Raw genomic sequence first — 18,098 nt, forward strand, 5'->3', positions numbered from 1 at the left:
GTCTTTCACAAACGTCCATACCTCCAGAAACGCTCACAGGGGACAGAACCAATTCCCATTCTGACCCGACTCATTCTCCCGCTGCAGGATATGACAGCATATGACATAATACATAATGTAATTCTAGAAGCGCAACGAAAGGCAAATCTGACTCCTCACACGCCGTAAAAAAGATAAATGCCTGGGTTTAAGGTCAGGAGCTTTGCATCGCTGCGATTGCGATAGTTCATTACACCACCGACCGGCCATTTTCAACGCTGTAAACTCTGTTTCACAGTATGTCGTGTTGCCAGCCATTCCCACGGAGTCAGATATCTTATTTTATTTCACACTGGGGGCATCACAGCCTGTTGCAGAACTATGAATATTAAATGGAGCTCAGAAGCGAATGCAGATAAGCTGCATAGAAGCAGAATAGATGACCGTTCATTTCTCTGTCATCTTTCAGTAATGGCCAAAAGTGATGTCTAACTTTAAAAAATGTACATCGTTGAATTTTGTTCAAATATACTTTAAAAGATTTATTAAAAATGTACTCTATGTGTCTTGCGTTGTTTTCTTGGCGTATAAGCTGAAGCTCAGCTTTGAGAAGAATTTAAGGAGGTTTGGCAAAAATAGCACATGCTCAAAGCTCTCCGAGTCAAGACCCAGGAGAATGACTGCAGTAGTCAAAAACAAGAGAGGATCAACTGAATATTAATAAATGATAAAACTGAAGACAATGTTTGCTTTATTACCTGTGAGCTTTTTCTTTGCTTTTTACACATTTGAATAAAACCCATTTGCTGTTTGCCAAGTAATTATCAAGTGTTTTCTCCATTTTGTACCATAAACCTCATATTTTATTGTCTTCATAAAAAGCAAATATTGGATAAATATGCCCTCCGGACATCACTTTTGGCCACTACAGCAGATTTTATTCAAACAGTTAGATTGCTTGGCTGTTGGAAGTCGTACAAAGTAAAATCTGGCACTAAACATCTGAAACATTTCCAAGCCTGGCACATCATACTTGTTGAAATGATTCAGGAACAGGTTCGAGTGAAATAGTATTTCTTATTTTCTGTAGCAGACAACAAGGAAAAGTGGACAGTCAGGTAAACCGACAATGATTTGCACTGTAAAAAAAATCCGTAATTTTCTGTAAACTGGAAAAACAGAAATATACCGTAAAATGTTGTTTTTTTCTGTAAAATTATAGGATACGAAGATATATATTAAATTGTTTTCCCCATTTTTCTTGAAAATGTGTTGTCTTGATCTGTAATTTTATAGTTTTTGACCGTATTTCAAAAACAAACTGTAAAAAAAAGAAATCTTGTTAGAAAAACGAGCTGGGGCACCAGAAATAAACTGTAAAATAAAAAATTACACTTTCCCCCTGTTTTTCTTGTAAAATCTGTAATTTTACATTTTTTGACCTTATTTAAAAAATACATTAAAAAAATAGTAAACCTTTTTTTATATTTGATGTGGAAAATCTGTAAAAAATAACATAAAAACTCCGTAAAATTACAGTTTTTTTACAGTGTACCATAGAAATTTCTTTGTGCACCGCATCGTCCCGTGAAATCTGATTTGTAGATGAGCTCTTATGAGCTGTTATCATAGTGAAATCCTCAAAAATCTGTTTAAAACGTATGAATCATACACTTAAAAAGATTCACTCACACTATTGGTCAGGCAGTTCTTAACTTACTGAACCATAAATACATTTTGTAATATACATAAAGATAAACACTATGTGTAGTTGACAAATAAACCGTACCATGTGGCCTATGGTGTCTCAGCAAACAATTTGAAAACAAACCTATTATTAATATTAATATTTATAATTTAAAATAGCATAAGGCTGCTGTCCTTCTGAAACATTGTATCTCCATGTTTTGTGATGTTTGTTTTTTGCCATAAATCATTATTATGTTTGTCACTGGGTTTTTCAAATATTGCAATAAAAAGTATTAAAAAGTGCATGTCAAATTAAACAAAGCAGTATATATCCATTTAAAAAGTGCAATGTTTTTTCCATTTCCTAAGAAACAGCCAATTTGGACATACAAGATTTCAGAAGAAGGACACCAACGATAAGAGAGATTTATTATCATTTTGTTCGTTCTTTTTCTACATTTTTACACCACAGGACACACGTGCAGTTAATTTGTCAACGTCTCATATATTATACTATAAAAAGGGGATGTTTATGTCTTCTAAATAATGCTATAGTGTTGGTGGTGGTTGTTAGGTCATTTCTATGTACAGTAGTTGAAGGTATAATTTCTTCACCAAAGTTGAACGTTTAGGGTTTGGTTACAAGTATAAGCAATAGTAATAGTGATGCTTGGCACAGTATTTGAAAAACATGAAGGATTACATACAGGATAGAAGATTAAAAATATACTTCATACCTGAGTATTCACAATCCGCGGCTGCAAAGCCCATCGAATCCTCCATTTGTGCCTCATAAACCATAGCAGAGAAGATCAGCTTTAAAGCAAAGCTCTTCCAACATTACCGCTAACACCTCAGATCTCCTTGTGGATCACTGACATTTCCAACTAAAGGTTTCTGCCAAAGAGCGATAATAAAGATGCCGTTCCCCTCCATGACAGATTGGCAGATACTCTCACGACCTTGAAATCAAATAAGTACAATGGTTCTAAAACAGTTCAGTTCACGGTAAACTGACTCATGAGGGCCCTGAATATCTGACCTGTGAGATTTCGATATACACCATAACACAACCACATAAAAATATAAATATACTGTTGTGAAAAACGTCATATTTTAACATTTTCTGAAAAAAATGATGTGGTGTCCAGTGTGTAAAACTCACTGACATAATGCTGGGGTGTTGTGTGTTGGATCTACATAAAAATCCTTGATTAAATTGAACAATTTATAATATGTGCTAAAGAAATATAGAGAACAGAGATTAACATTTTAAACTGGGCCTTTTTAAACATTCATATCTTTCACGTACAGTATCAACTTTCTTCCTCCAAATATTCTACAGGAAAAAAAACTTTATTTCCTCTTCAGAACACAAAAGAAGATATTTAGAAGAATGTTGGTAACCAAACAACACTGACCTCCATTGACTTCTAATAAATGGACACAAAACCACGGAGACATGTCTTAAAATATCTTCTTGTGTGTTACATAAAAACGATACAGAATTTTAATTTTTTTTGATGGACTATTCCTTTAAATCATCTTTTGCTGTCCATTTCATCTCACCGCTGTCTTGGAGAAATAACTAAGATGCTCAAGAAATCTCATCTGTTATTTTTCTTTCCTATGAGGATTACTCGGTTGTCAAAGTGCTCTTGTAAATAACGGTTTTAAACATCACCCGCGTTCTGCTCCCACGACCCAGGCCCTCCAGGAGCCCGCCGTGTACGACAGGTCATCTGGAGCCAGAATCATCACAGCTGTGCTCATTTTACAGAGCTGAGATGCTGTGCGACACTGAGCCAGGGTCAAATCGTCCCTTTCAAAAGAGCATTTTACGCATCAACATTGTATTTGTGGTTGGAGGGTTTTATCAGCATGCCCTATCGCAATCTGCATCGCAATGAAGAGCGAGGTCAGAAGTCACGGCTCAAACTGCAGATTTTCTATGTGTCATTATTTCAAACACTTCTATAAATCTGATAAACACAGCTGTTCCAAGAACGCAACTTTACATCACATCCTCTGTCCATGCAAGCAATTTTTCTGCAAGTCATCTAAACCAGCCATAAAGCAGAAACTAAAAGACACAGTAGAGAGAAAAGTGGACAAAAATTATTAGGTTGGGCAATTCCATGAAAATGTCAACCTTAAGGTTCAAAAATAAAGTTTTTACCAACGGTTTTTACTATGCTAACAGCACAGATATCAACATTTGGTGGTTAACGTCCCATGCGAGGTCTCTCTTTCAAGTTTTTAAAGCATTTGTTAAAGTGCATGATTTTTCATAGTAAAGTAAGTGCCATTTTCCGGATTGTCAAATCCATAACCGTACATATTCCTCATAAATGGGCGCATGAAAATTAAAATAAAGTAACTATTCAATGTTCTATAAAGAGTCATCCCTTCTTCATTCATTGGGTATTATTGCTTCAGGTTTGCGCATTTTAATTCACAGAGATCCTACAAAGTGTGTTGTCTCCCAATTGTAAAATAGAAAATTTGTTCATATACTGACATTTCTCTAATGTTTAGACTATCAACAAGGGTTTTGTTAAATATAAACAGATGGTTCAATATACTCGTAACAAATACATTCTCTGAGCAATTTTATGTCACATCCATAACGCTGGAATTACCCAGTTGTGGTATTTTTGATAGAGTACCATGTTGTAGAATTTATTTAAAAACATCTGTATTATGTTTACTATTCCTTTTAATTTGATCCCTCTGAAATAGATTCCCATATGAATCACAGATGAGATCTCTTTAATATCTCAATGATTTCTCCTAGACATCAATGAGATTCAATGCAGAGCAAATGGAAACTTTTGCTTGAGTCTACTCAGAAATTTCTCCTGAGAGAAAGAGGCAGAAATTTGACAAATGTCTCCATTAGAGTTTCAGAAGAGAGCTCAGATTTGTCAAGTCTGCAATCAAAAATCTATAATATTGAATATCTCTATATGAAGTCAAACATTTCTCATTAAATTGATCCAAATCCAGATTATTTTACCTCCACAGTCTACATTCACTCTTCATGTACTTTAACAAACAGCCTTGTTTCTATGTTTATTTCTCCTAAGCAATTTTAGGAGAAACATCTGAGACTAAGTTGATACTTAAATGAAACATAAATGAGATCTCATGAGCCACGAAAGAGCAACTTTGGAGTACCTCAATAAAATGTTCCTCTGGGTTGGACTGTGAAAAGTGTTCATTTCAAGCCAGAGCCGGCTCCAATCTCTCTCTGACTGTTTCTATCATCTTGCAAAAACTTCCTCCTGAAACATTACATTTCGTAAAATTTCTGGTACTTTGCAATACACAAACACCTATTGTATTATCTGTCTGGGTGGTATGTTGTGATGTGCATGGAAATCATCACAAATTAATGCCAGTCAGAATCCCATTTTTGCGCGGGAGAATGAGGAGTCGTCGAAGGCCGGGGGCTGCTCCCTGTTCGGGGAGATAAACTTAGACTCATTTCAGCTCTCCGACTAACTGCCGGCGAACCGAAGGACATATCAGAGAGCGGCGAAGCCACAATCAGCGCAGCTCTCCTCAACAGAACGTCACATTAAATCCCTGCGAACCCCAGCGGGCACGACTCTTCAGGAATATGGAACAGATTGATGAAGAGAGCCCTCTCAAGGTCTACGAGACAGCCGTTTGGACAAACTTAAACGACGCCTAATAACAATGACGTCTACTTCGTGTTCCTGTTTGGCATTCAATTGAAAAAATACAGCATTGACAGCAGCTTAAACGACTGCTGTTGGGGAGGGCCGTTGGTATTGCACGGTGAAATCACTTGTTAAATCCGTCAGTTTTTGACTGGAGTAATTATCTTGTTCATTATCAGGTGCGGGGCTGCGATTCAATAGCTGTGAAGCGATCAATTAACAAGACGAAATCGTGGAAGGCAGGCATGCAAAGACAAGACCTTGGCTAGATGAGCGCTGGAAACCGATCAAGCGACTGCCAAAACAGTGCTGGATCACTGACTGACTCAATATTTCAAGACGTTATAACGTCCTAATATAAATGCCTTGACGTGGAAGTGTTTTTATCCATTGTAAATATTTATCTCAGTTTCACTCCAGGTGGTACAGCAATCAAGGTCGCTCTAATTGGAACAAAACTGACCTGAACACAGACACCTCAAAGCTAGTTTCCGATGTATAAAAAAGAATTAAAAAATAACATTAAAAATCACATAAAAGCCGCAAAACAGGGTGGACATAATACTGTACATTACGTTTAAAGGAGAACTAGACCTCCTCAGCAATCTTAACACAAAAACCCATGAAAATCACAAAACCAATAAGTTCAAAATAACATAAAAGCCACACAAACAGGGTTGACTTGGAACTAAGTAAGGTTTGTCTCCTGACCAAAATGCTTCTCATCTTATGAGAACTAGTAATTTTCACAAAAAAAATCAATCAATTAAAAAAAGCATAAAAGCCACACAAACAGGGTGGACATGTAAGTATGTACTTCACATCTTTCCATCTATAAAACGGAAGCAGATTTTCATATTTCCATCTGATAACACTTTAAAGCCAGTTTCTCAAGTATAAAAAAGAATGCAAACCTCACAATAAGCAAACCCCATCCGCAGGGTGCTCGGTTCGGCTTGAATGCCTCAGTGTTCATTACACCATGTGTCAGAAACAGATTGAAGTGCCATTGGGCCGAGGTACTTTGTAATGGCCGCGTGCTGCTTCAGACTGGGCCGCCAGCCCTAATAAGATCATCAGAATAGAACACACTGATGGCTGTTACACCCTCTCTGAGCTGTTTCTCAATGGCTGGGATATTATTTTGAGTCGAGATGCACACGGCAGAGTGAGATTGCAAACAAGCCCAGTGGAAGCAGAACCCATAAAGTAAAACTTTGCTTGAAATATGCCATATGGGTGAGACACATGATTGTGTCCTTGCGGTCAGTGGGAGTAATCTGATATATTAAGCAATTTTGTGCTTGAGTAGCTAAACGAAAATCTAACATCTGACACTTTTGGGGATAAGATGTAAGTATACATCAAATCAAGTCAAGGCCAGTGTGCATTAAACATCAAACATCAAAAAAGGGTAAGACACAGGTCAATACTGTCTATGCTGGAAAGCTAACATGATGTATCACAGAAGGAAAATAAATGCGTTAGATATCTAAAACTTGCAGTGGTGGTGGTGTCTTCAGGACAGGGTTAAGAAGTACTAAGCCAGACTAACAGACATCTCCAAAAATCCTGTTTTCAACATCAAACAAGCTGTCCACCGACCAAACACTTCACATCTTTTCAAGAATCTGAAGAGAAGATAGAAAAACGAAACCTCCTCAGCCATCTTCAAAAAAAAATCTAATATAAAATAACAGTGCAGACAAAAATCACAACAATCACAAAAAATACAATAAAAATAACATAAAAGCCACAAAACAGGGCGGACATAATAATGTACAGTAAGGTCTTCTGACCAAACAAATCATCACAGCTATATCTCAGAATTTTAGCTTAAAGGAAAACTAGACCTTCTCAACAATCTTAAAAACAAAAAAACACAAAAACAATCAGTTAAGTTAAACAAAAGCCACACAAACAGAGTTGACCTGTAACTTAGTAAGGTCCATTTCCTAACCACATACTTTACATCTTTCCAACCATTTATGTGAATTTCAGCTCAAAGAAAAACTATACCTCCTCTGCAGTCTTCCAAAAACAAACAGACAAAAAAAAACACATAAAAGCAACATAAAAGCCACACAAACAGGGTGGAAACATAGTACTTCACATTTTTCCAACTATAAAACAAAATCAAATTAAAAGCAACATAGGGTGGGACATACACAGTGGCGGCTCGTCAACAGGGGTGCAGGGGCGCTGCCCCACCAAATTATCCAGAGAAGAAGACTGTTAAACATAAGTTCAACAAATATTATAAATTGCAAAATAATTTAGAAATAAACAGATTTATTCACACTTTATAAAACAGTCAGTTCTGGTCCTTGATTCTGAGTTCTAAGCCGTTATAAAATACCTCAATATATAACGGCTGACCGCACCACATAGCCTAAATATCATTTTATTTACTTTATTTTATGAAACCTTGCTAAGCATATGGAATAACCATTTTATAAAAGCAATAAGCCCCACGAAGAAGTGGGTTACAGTGCATTTTATAACAGCTATGGGGTTTTAGGCACTCCGCTTCGCGTCGTGCCACAACGCCCTTAGCTGTTATAAAATGCACTGTAACATACTGCTTCTTGGGGCTTATTGCTTTAATATTCGCCTGGTAGTTCGCATTCATTAAAAGTATTATTTAAATTTGTATTTGGTTAATTTATGTGACAATACATGCGGGGCGCTGGACAAATGAGTGTTTAAGCAGATACACAAACATTTGGCAGGCAGGTGACCCGAGGCTGCTCTCTAATACACGTCAGAACGTCGAGCTGCGCCCCAGACCCTTCCTACTTTTGCTGATAGCGTATCAATATTTGTCCTCATGTGATTCACAACCGTTTCAAAGAGAATCCTTTACTCACCCAGAACCCCGGTACGAAACAAGTTTAAATGAAGTTTAAATACAAGTTTAGAAGTATACATTGCATGAACGTGATTTACAAATTCACTGCAACAGTGATAAAGGATGAGCTTTACTCACCTTTAGTATAAAGTGTTTACACTGCACGCGAGCAACGCGACAAAAGCAGAGAACCCACTATAATCAGTGATGCTGTTTGCATTGGATGCTGTGCGCTGCGTAAGTAATCCCTGTTATTGTTTTTTATGTTTACTCTGTAATACTGTAATACACTTGTTGGTATTTACACTAGTAAACTGTAGTAAATTGTAAGGTGCTGTTATATTTTATAGCTATATATGAAGAGTTTTAAAAACTCCATTTTTAAAATTGTTCAAAAATCATGTTTTTTTATTATGTTATCATGTTTTTATTGTGTTTTATTGTGTTAGTTAGCTGTATTTTTTTAGTTATAATGGCTTAAATCAAAGCAAACCAACTGCAGTTTGATTGATATTAATTGGAATGCACAATAAAAAACACGATTGATGAAACATGACAAAATGTTATCTCATTTTGGAACCAAACTCTTCATATATATATATATATATATATTATAAACGTTTTCAGTAGTACTAACTATAGTTGTTGTGCTTGTATACCTTAACACAAATAAATGACAAGACACCTGATGGACTAAAGTTAACTATAAAGTTACTTGTTACAGAAGAGATGGATGGCCAACCAAAACACTAAACAGGGTTACTCTCTCTCTATGGTCATTATTAACAATTCCAGAGTTTCAAGAACACTCCATACACTACAATAGTGAATTGATAAACTGTAGAAATACTGTATTATACCTTAATATTTACTATGGTACAGTTCAAAAACACTGTAGCATCTAGGAATTTTACTACAGTTTACTATAAAAAATAATAAAGTATACTGCAATATTCTTTTTTAATTTGGACTGGCACCTTATTACTGTAAATAAACACCCTTACATGCTTTGTCTTTTCAATGCAATGATGCTTAGTAGTGCATACTATGACTATCAAGCTCCAAAAAGCAGGAAAGAGTAAAACTATGTTGATGTTGTACAGTGTTTAGCAATAAATACTGAAAACAAGACCTCGTATAAAAAAGGTTTTAGTCTACTGGACTATGTCTGGTTTATTTTCTGTTCATACAAAGCAGTGTTTACAGACTCCAGCAAGGACAACCTGGAGGTTTTCTTTCAAATATAGATATAAAGATATAAAGTATGTGCAGGCATGTGACATTTTCTAAGGGAGCAGTGACGTAAGAATGACGTTTTCTCAGGCAAAACAGGGCTCTGTTGGGGCGGCAGCTGTTTAATTTGACATCATTATCACTGTAACCCTATTCCTTTACGCAATCTGTGTCTCTTGACAATCTCAGTTGGGTAAAGGGAGACCCTTGTCAGACTGCTGTGTACTTGTATAAAGAGAGAGAGAAACGTACTGTACTGTATATACAAGACAAAACAAACACAGGATAAAGACTGATTCAAGCTGATTCTTGCAAAACCATTTTTCAATCTTCCATGCACAAAACAACATAAAACCATCATGATCTAGCTTTACTGAGACAAAATATTATAAAGATGTCACATGCTTAGATTTACAGCGATGTATATGAAATGCTGTCTGAATGATGCATGGCCTTTAACCTTGATGCGCCTATACAAAAACACATCCAAACACACGCACACGCATCCCTCTGAGCCTGTACACACAGTCATTCGCATCTCCAGCCTTATTCTGTCAACCCATCAAATCCTGACAAATCCAGACATTCTCACAAACACAATGGGAAAGCTGTGAGCTTGTTTGTGTGTGTGTGTGTGTGTGTGTGTGTGCGTGCGTGTGCGTGTGTGTGTGTGCGTGTGTGTGTGTGTGTGTACATGCTATCTGGACCCCCGTCATTATTGACCGCTCATTGCGCCTCTATGGTTTTGTCTCTGGTTGATGTCAGCACAGAATGTCTTTTGCTTTTCATTTTGCGTGTGGGTGTGCATCACTCACATTAAAACATATTAACACACCCACACCATTAAGAAACACATATACCCCTACACACAAACCACGCATTCCCAAATATCAGAAGTGGTGGAGTCACCGCAGAATGACTGTATCAGAAAGTAATACCGTGGTCATTTGGTGTCTCATGGTACTGAATGATTAGCATATTTATGCACTTTTATACTCTACTTGGTACTACAAGATACTTTTAAAGAACGTATTTGTATTAAGATGATACACATCTGAAAAGCACCGGGCACCACGAACGAACATTCATGATATAAGTAACTATCAGATGTTGGTACATTTTGCTTCTAATTTGGTTTAAACTTGGTAAAAACTACAAAAAAGACTCAATAATGTAATATAGTAATACCATGTTTTTGTTCCATTGTAAAATCAAAATACACATTGGAGTATCTTGAAGCATATGAAAATAAAATGAATATGGTAATCAGTACCATAGTATATATGAAATGTACCATGCTTTTTCCACCTTATGCCATCTCTATACCCCCACAGTACTGTTTCTAATGATTCTCATATGCTAATGCACAACTGCGCTCCTTTCACAAGTGGTTATGAATGCAAACTGTTTGTTCCTTACTGACAACCAGTAATTAAAAACCCATGCCAAAACCCCGTTCTGCTTTTGTTCTCCGTTTCCAGCGTGAACAATATCTGAACGATGCAACCAGACCTGTTACACAACAGATGTGAAATTGCTCAACGCATCTGCTCTCTGATTTCCAAGTGCAGAAAACAACTCTGTGTACACAATATGTTTGCAAACAATTTTATTCACTGGAAATCGATGTTGGCATTTCATGTGCGGATGATGGGGTCTTAAAATCACATCAGTCAGAGTGAACCTCTTACCTCTGTGAAGTCTTCTTATATTTTCGCCTAAAAAAAAAAACACGGCAAAAACAGATGCTTTAGTTTGTTAACAGGTAAATTATTCATTCACTTTGATCTTACAACAAATGCTCTTTTCCAACACCTAGGGATCTCCCTACATACACTCTTAAAAATAAAGAGTGTTATTAAAATTAAAATAATAAAAAATCCTCTATGCCATAGAAGAACTATTTTTGGTTAAACAGAACCATCTCTTTCCTACTTTTTTATCATCTGAAGAACCTTTTTTTGCTACAAAGAACCTTTTATTTGTGAGACAGAAAGGTTCTTCGGATGTTAAAGGTTCTTTATGGAACCATTTAGATAAAAAAGGTTCTTCTATAGCATCGTGACGCACCTTTATTTTAAAGAGTGTGGGGAGCATTTAAAGTCTACTTTTAGCCAAATTCTTATATTGCATGTACATTCCTGCGTGAAGAGCGATCCCAGAATGCACTGCAAAAAGCAAACCCAAGATTACAGACAAAACAAATTGATAAGATATTAAAAATATATTTTATTCAACGCTGATGAATATGTCTACAATGTCTTAAATACTGTAAAGGTCCTGTATGAAATTTGCGAATACGCCCTTTTCACATGACGTCACGCATCTTCCGTTCTGCCGCGAAGCAGTGTATCGTTACTTCCGCTAGCACTCCAGTTCATAAGGTGGCGGTAATGCACCTATAAGCTGATTTGCCAACCGCCAGTACAACTCAAGAAGAAAAAGTTACTTCCACTAGCGCCTCAGAATGGAGTTTACCAAGTCCCTTGCACATCTGCCACAAATACGGCTAGATGATGTACAACGTTGTGACAAGCAGAGCGTGACGAGAGAGATGCGAGACCGGTGCGACGCTTATCACTCGTTATCACTAGCGTCAACGGCCTCGCGCAGTTAACTCACGGCCCTTGTCCCGCTCTGGAACAAACGTCTTGCAGACAAATTTTCGCTAACGACAAGATCAAAGCTAGAGAAAGGATACAAATTCTTCATTGAACAGTACCTGTTTGATTATGAAAGTGTTAATTTTGTTTTCTTTTTGTGTTAGCGAAAGTGCTAGGATAAGTAGTTGAATACGTGTTCTGTCAGTTTTTTTTTCACTGTTGTTAAATTCCAGCGCGACAGCAAAACGGAAGTTCTTCTTCTTATTGTTGTTTGTTGCAAGACGGATGTTATGATACACTGCTTTGTGAAAAGGCGGAAGTTAAGTGACGTCGTTGTGAAAAGGGCCTATTGCAAACAATGGTTCACTCCACCTTTCCGCACTCCCTTTCGAAGCACTATGTTGGCTGACACAGGACTAAGATGTTGCTTCTTTGCCGAAGAAGATAACGTATTTAAAAAATGCGCCCTGTAGAGCAGTTTGTCCATTTAGGGCTACTGTAGAAACAACATGGTGAAATCAATGTAAAGGGACCCGCGGTGTATGTAGATAGAAATATTTTAACTGCAGCTGCTCTCAAACCATGTGAAGACCGAATCTCTGATCGGTGCTTTTTATGTGATGGGAGGAAAAGAAGCAATGCGATTTATAATGGACACTGGTTTGATTAGAACATCTCAGTCTTGATTAAGACGAGACGGGCCGGTTAATACTGTAAGTCTGCTCAATGCTGTGCATTCTGTATTGCTTTTTTTTGTTCTTTCTCACTCTTTTTTTTATTTAGATAAAAGACTATCAGACACCTTTTGTGCATGATGCATTCTACTAAACTATGTGAGACTTTATCTTTGACTTCCGATGTAAAATATGGTAAAAAAGTACAATATGGCCCGTTTCACAGACAAGGCTTAAGGCTAGTCCCAGACTAAAATGTGTGACGTGTCTTAACTGAATTTAACTTGACGAGAAATATCTTAAAATATATCAGTGCCATTGTTTCGTCTCAAGACGCACACCGGTAATGTATTCTTTTAAGGCATTTTTCTAAAAGCGACATAAATATCTGAATTCAACTAAGGCACAGTCCTGGCTTAAAATAAGATGTGTCTGTGAAACAGGGCATATAATACTGCTAGCTTTTGTTAGGTGGTTGACAATTAAGACAATACCTTTTTAGATACATTTTCAAATAAAAGGTTTTACATCAATCTGCACATGAAATGAATATTCATAATTTACTCATTCTCTGGTAACCGAACAACTGCGGTACCCATTCCTTCTATTGTACGAACACAAAACCAATGCAAGTCAATGGGTACCGCCGTTGTTTGGTTACCAACATTTTTTGAAATATCTGTTTTCTGCAGAAGTTGACAGATTTAAAATGACAAGAGGGTGAGTTTATAATAAAATAATTTCCATTCTTGGGTCAACTGTTCCTTTAAGTAACCTGTTCTCATCTGCCGGTTTGTCAATATCAGCCTCAATGTTCACCCATCTAATCTGTTTACTCTTACTGCGAGCGGCGTCTCGCTTTATTACGGACTTAAACTTTTATAGATGTGTTTTTCTCCACGTCCATTGGTGTCGACGTCACTCTCATTTCCCTTAGAGCTGCCATTGGCACAATTAAATTCTTAATAAGCTCAATAAAACAGACTAAAATGGGAAATAAAGCTGGGAACGATGCGGCTTCGCTTTCCTTCGGGTCAAATGCGTCCTGCACGCCGCCCTGCTCTCGACAGCGTCGCCGTTATGACAACGTTGATGAGCCTTAAAATCGTTTCGGGACAAATGGCAGCTGTCTGATCTTCACACCTGAGTCCAGGGACTCGACTGTCAGGGCGAACGCATAAATCTAAGATGAGACCTGGAGGATCTTGTTTTATAATTACTGTATACTAACTGGGATTAGTATACAGAGGCTTAATGTGGAATGACAGTGAAGGATTAGATCAATCCCTTCAGTAACAAACTATAAAATCCTGCTGTGATAACATATTTTCCAAATAATTTTAGAGTAAACGGCTTCGGGAACCGTGAGTATAACATCTAATAATCTTGCAGTCTGAGCTTCAATGGCACTCACAATAGAAAAGTTCTGAGACATTAAGTGCTTGTAGATATCTTGTGAAACCACATTGTGAAACTGTCCAGTTTGATGAAAACAACTTTGTTCTTACATTTTAAATGTAAGGTACATATCTTTTTCATAGATGCATGTATCATATAAAAAATCTCTGTTTGTGCCTTTTCTGCTTTGTTATACTCAAGAGCATCTGAACTTAACTACCATCCAAATACAAATTTATGTTAACAATTGATTCACAGTTGAACAAAGGTCATTCTTTTTTATCATACAAAATGGCATGCAGTTATTAGCTTTTCCATTCCGAACAATTTCAGCCCATGTATTTACGTTATCTGAATAAACATTTGATTTTTATGCCTAATTCCTTTGCAGCTTCCTTCATTTCGCTAATATTTTGTTTTAATTTGTCATTTCCTTTTGCAGGCCAGTTTTCAAACAAATTCACCTCGAATGGCGATAAACAGAAATATTTTTGATGGAAGACGAGGCTTTGTTCGTGTCTGGGAACCGAGCCACACATGAAGAGGATGTTTGTACTGAAAGTGACCTGTTGACCCTGACCTGAAACTCACTGTCAGATTCCAACAACTACTGAAAGATCAGCATTTACTCATGTGAAAAACGCCTCCATGATCAGAATTTGAACATTTTTACATTACATTTTATTTTGCATTACTCTTTTAATCTAACAATATAATAATATAAAATATAATATAGTATAATTACTATTATTAATAATAATAATAGTAATAATAACCATATGTTTCATAACTGAAAATATTTATACTTTTTATTTTATTTTTAATATTTTCACAAACTTTTTCTTGCTTGTTTTGGGTAAAATGAATAACAATACCCACAAACATGTTGCTCTCTCATGCACAGACACAGAAAGTGTAAAACTCTACTCACAGTCCTCTCAGCCTAAGCCAGATCTTCTCTATCTGCTCCGGTTGTAGATACTTCAGCGAGTTGTTCTCGAAATCCTCGATCTCTTTGGTAGGCGACTCCATGTCAAAAAATTTGACCAGGCAAAACGGCATGAACAGGTTTTTTCTCTGGCCAGCACGGACACGGGCAGTATTGGTTCAGGACGACCGTTTCTGTGGACGATGAATCTGTCACAGAGACAGCTGTAGCTCGTCCCTCATTCTGAACCCCCCCTCTCTCTCACTCTCTCTCTGTCTGTCTGTCTGTGGTTGTGGGCTTGTGTCACCAGCTCCGGTCAGGTGTGGAGAGAGAAGCGCGTATGGCAGAACTGTAGGGGGCCGTTCATGAATATAATGTGGGGGGTGGGAGGGGGATGAGGAGGGGAGGGGATTAAACAACTGCTGCTGATCTCAGTGTAGGAGTCCCGGCTCAATGCGGTCACGCACAGAAATAAAGAATAAAGCTGATGGAATAAAAGCAGGGAGCGGTGCGCTGTTAGTGATGAGAGGAGAGAGATTAACAACAGAGGGAAGAAAAATAGGAACTTGAAAGAAAGGGATTTGGAGGAGAGTGAGTGAATGAGAGAGAGTTTCTGACTGACTTCATCAAAGGTATTCTTAATTATAAAATATTCATAATGGTTTCCAGTAACTCGACTGGCAAAATATGGCACTATAACCACAAGGGCTGGGGTTCAATACCCATGTAAATCATATAATAAAATGTTTATTTTGAAGTCACGCTGCAAGAACGTGTTTGCCTAAATGCATAAATATAAAGAGCAATAAATGTCACATTTATCACTTAATTATTCATGATAATTTACCTTTAAAGATTTTAATGCATTTAAACAAAGGCATAATAAAAACAACAACAATAATAATTTTATATATTATTATAAGAAAAAAAGTTAGTGTACATATAATATTAAATATAAAAAATTATTACGTTTATATACACTTTCAATTATTGGTAAATAAATATATGAATACATACATGTAAGTATTTCCTTAATATGTACACATCTATCTGTATGTGTTTGTAAATACAAGATTAAAGTGCACAGTACACATACATATACAAAGTATTATGTAAACACTAACTTTTATTCTAGATGCGATTCATCTTGATTAATCGTTCGACAGCCCAATATGCATGTGTTTAAATAACTAATAATTACTAATAATAATTTTGTTATTGATAATATCCCTAGGTTCTGTCATTCAGAAATGTGGCTTTTCCTATCACTGCTATGTGGATGATACACAACCCTACCTGTCATTTCAGCCTGACGATCCGACTGTTTCAGCACGCATTGCAGCATGCCTGAGTGACATTTCTTTTTGAAAAATTCAAAAAAATAATAATAATAATAAATTATAATTAATATGATTACTAATTACACTCCTCAAATCATCATAAAATCTTCTATTTACTTTCTTATGTCCCTGGCCTAAATTGTAAATAAATACAATTTTTTTTAATCAAATCAATCAATCAAAATGTAATCATGTAAAAATGTCATCAAACTTGCTCCGCCTCCAAAGCGACTCCCCTTTTCAGCTGACATCACCAAACCCTCTTATTTTTACAACCTTCCACCACCTGTCACACAGACAGCACAATATAACCACAGCCTGCCCTTATACCCATGTATAAAAAAATCCACAATATCAAACAAATACTGACAGGACAGGACCGCAGTTACAATTATGCATTTGGCAGATGCTTTTATCCAAGCGACTTACATTGCATTGTCCTATACATTTTGATTCGGACTATGTGCAATCCCCTGGGATCGAACCCATTACCTTGGCAGTGCTAGCGCCATGCTCTAACCACTGAGCCACAGGAAAGCTGTGTTGTCATTGTGTTTAAACACGCAGGCAAGCAGCAGGTGTTTAGCACAGAGATTGTATCTCTGACTGGAGAAAAGCCACAAATACAAGTAAAACTTGAACTGAAAAAAGATGTGATACAACAATACAATCACAGAAACAATAGAGCAGAGGACACGAAAACCCACACGGTTAAATCAAGACATCGATATCCGACTGCAATTTACACTAAAGCGAAATTAGATTGAGTTGTTGGGATGAAGGCTGGTGATGAACAACTGAACGGACTCTTTTAGCATCTGCCAGTCAACTGCACATCTGCGCTGTTACTTATAGGAACTCCCTTTGAGGTTGATGTGGATAATGAATAATTGAGTTGCCCGAATAATTTCATTAAAGGTTCTGGATTTCTGTTTTGTTTAGGTGATGAGCGGGTTTGCAGGATGATACACTGAATGTATGAATCAATGAGGATGAGACCGAACAAGATTAGTGTCTGTGAAATAAATCCATCGTGTGAGAAATAACGGGCGGTCAGAGAGGTGAGAGAGAGGAAAGGTGCTGGTGGATGAAGTGTTGAAAAGTGTGACCACGATGATAACAATTGAATTTAGTGTGGGTGAAGGGAAGAGAGATAGAACTCTTACTATAACACATGTTTAGTTATAGTTATGATCCAACAAGCATCTAAAGAAAGATTCTTTCAAGTCATTTTAAACAATCATGTTATAATGAAAAGGGCAGTATTTACATATCTACTTTTAAGACCACAAAAATGAGGACTAGAAACATATAGTAGCAGATGTACCCATTAAAAATAAAATTCACTCAGAGCGCAATGTTCCAGAGCAATGAACCAAGTTGTAATGTTAAACCGTATTAAAACAGTTCATCATAAAAACTCTGCTTGCCAACTTTCTCTACAATTATTACGCTAAGCAAAAAATGTTATTTCACCTTACATTGTTTCACACTTGTATTGAAATTATAAGTATACAGCATGCAACACGTACGGTATGGATGTCACTGTAACTTGTTCATGTAAACTGTTGTTGAGAAACAATGACAGCATACAGGTGAGTAACGACATGACAAGGAGAAAAACTGGTCTAGGTTCTCTGGCTATCATGAGCTTTGGGCAACAGCAAAACATGCAAAAAGCATGACTGCACAGAATTATTCAAATCTGACCTTC

At 36.8% G+C, this 18,098-nt stretch overlaps 1 protein-coding gene across 4 annotated transcripts in view; it reads right to left on the minus strand.

Annotated features, from left to right (window-relative positions):
- pde1ca (phosphodiesterase 1C, calmodulin-dependent a) overlaps window positions 1-18,098 on the minus strand; it is a 68,936-nt gene that overhangs the window by 33,738 nt on the left and 17,100 nt on the right. The window contains exons 1-2 of one of the 4 annotated variants that reach the window (XM_057323013.1): window positions 15,048-15,378; window positions 11,133-11,159 (exon numbers count right to left, since the gene is read on the minus strand). The exons of the other annotated variants lie outside the window; for them this stretch is intronic. Of the exons in view, the coding sequence (XP_057178996.1) occupies window positions 11,133-11,159; window positions 15,048-15,178 (158 nt within the window). The 5' untranslated portion in view covers window positions 15,179-15,378. Of the gene's footprint in view, window positions 1-11,132; window positions 11,160-15,047; window positions 15,379-18,098 lie in introns of those variants that run through there. 4 annotated transcript variants of the gene reach the window in all.

Source organism: Triplophysa rosa, linkage group LG23 (genome assembly GCF_024868665.1).
Source record: "Triplophysa rosa linkage group LG23, Trosa_1v2, whole genome shotgun sequence".
In the NCBI taxonomy this organism is placed as follows: domain Eukaryota; kingdom Metazoa; phylum Chordata; class Actinopteri; order Cypriniformes; family Nemacheilidae; genus Triplophysa; species Triplophysa rosa.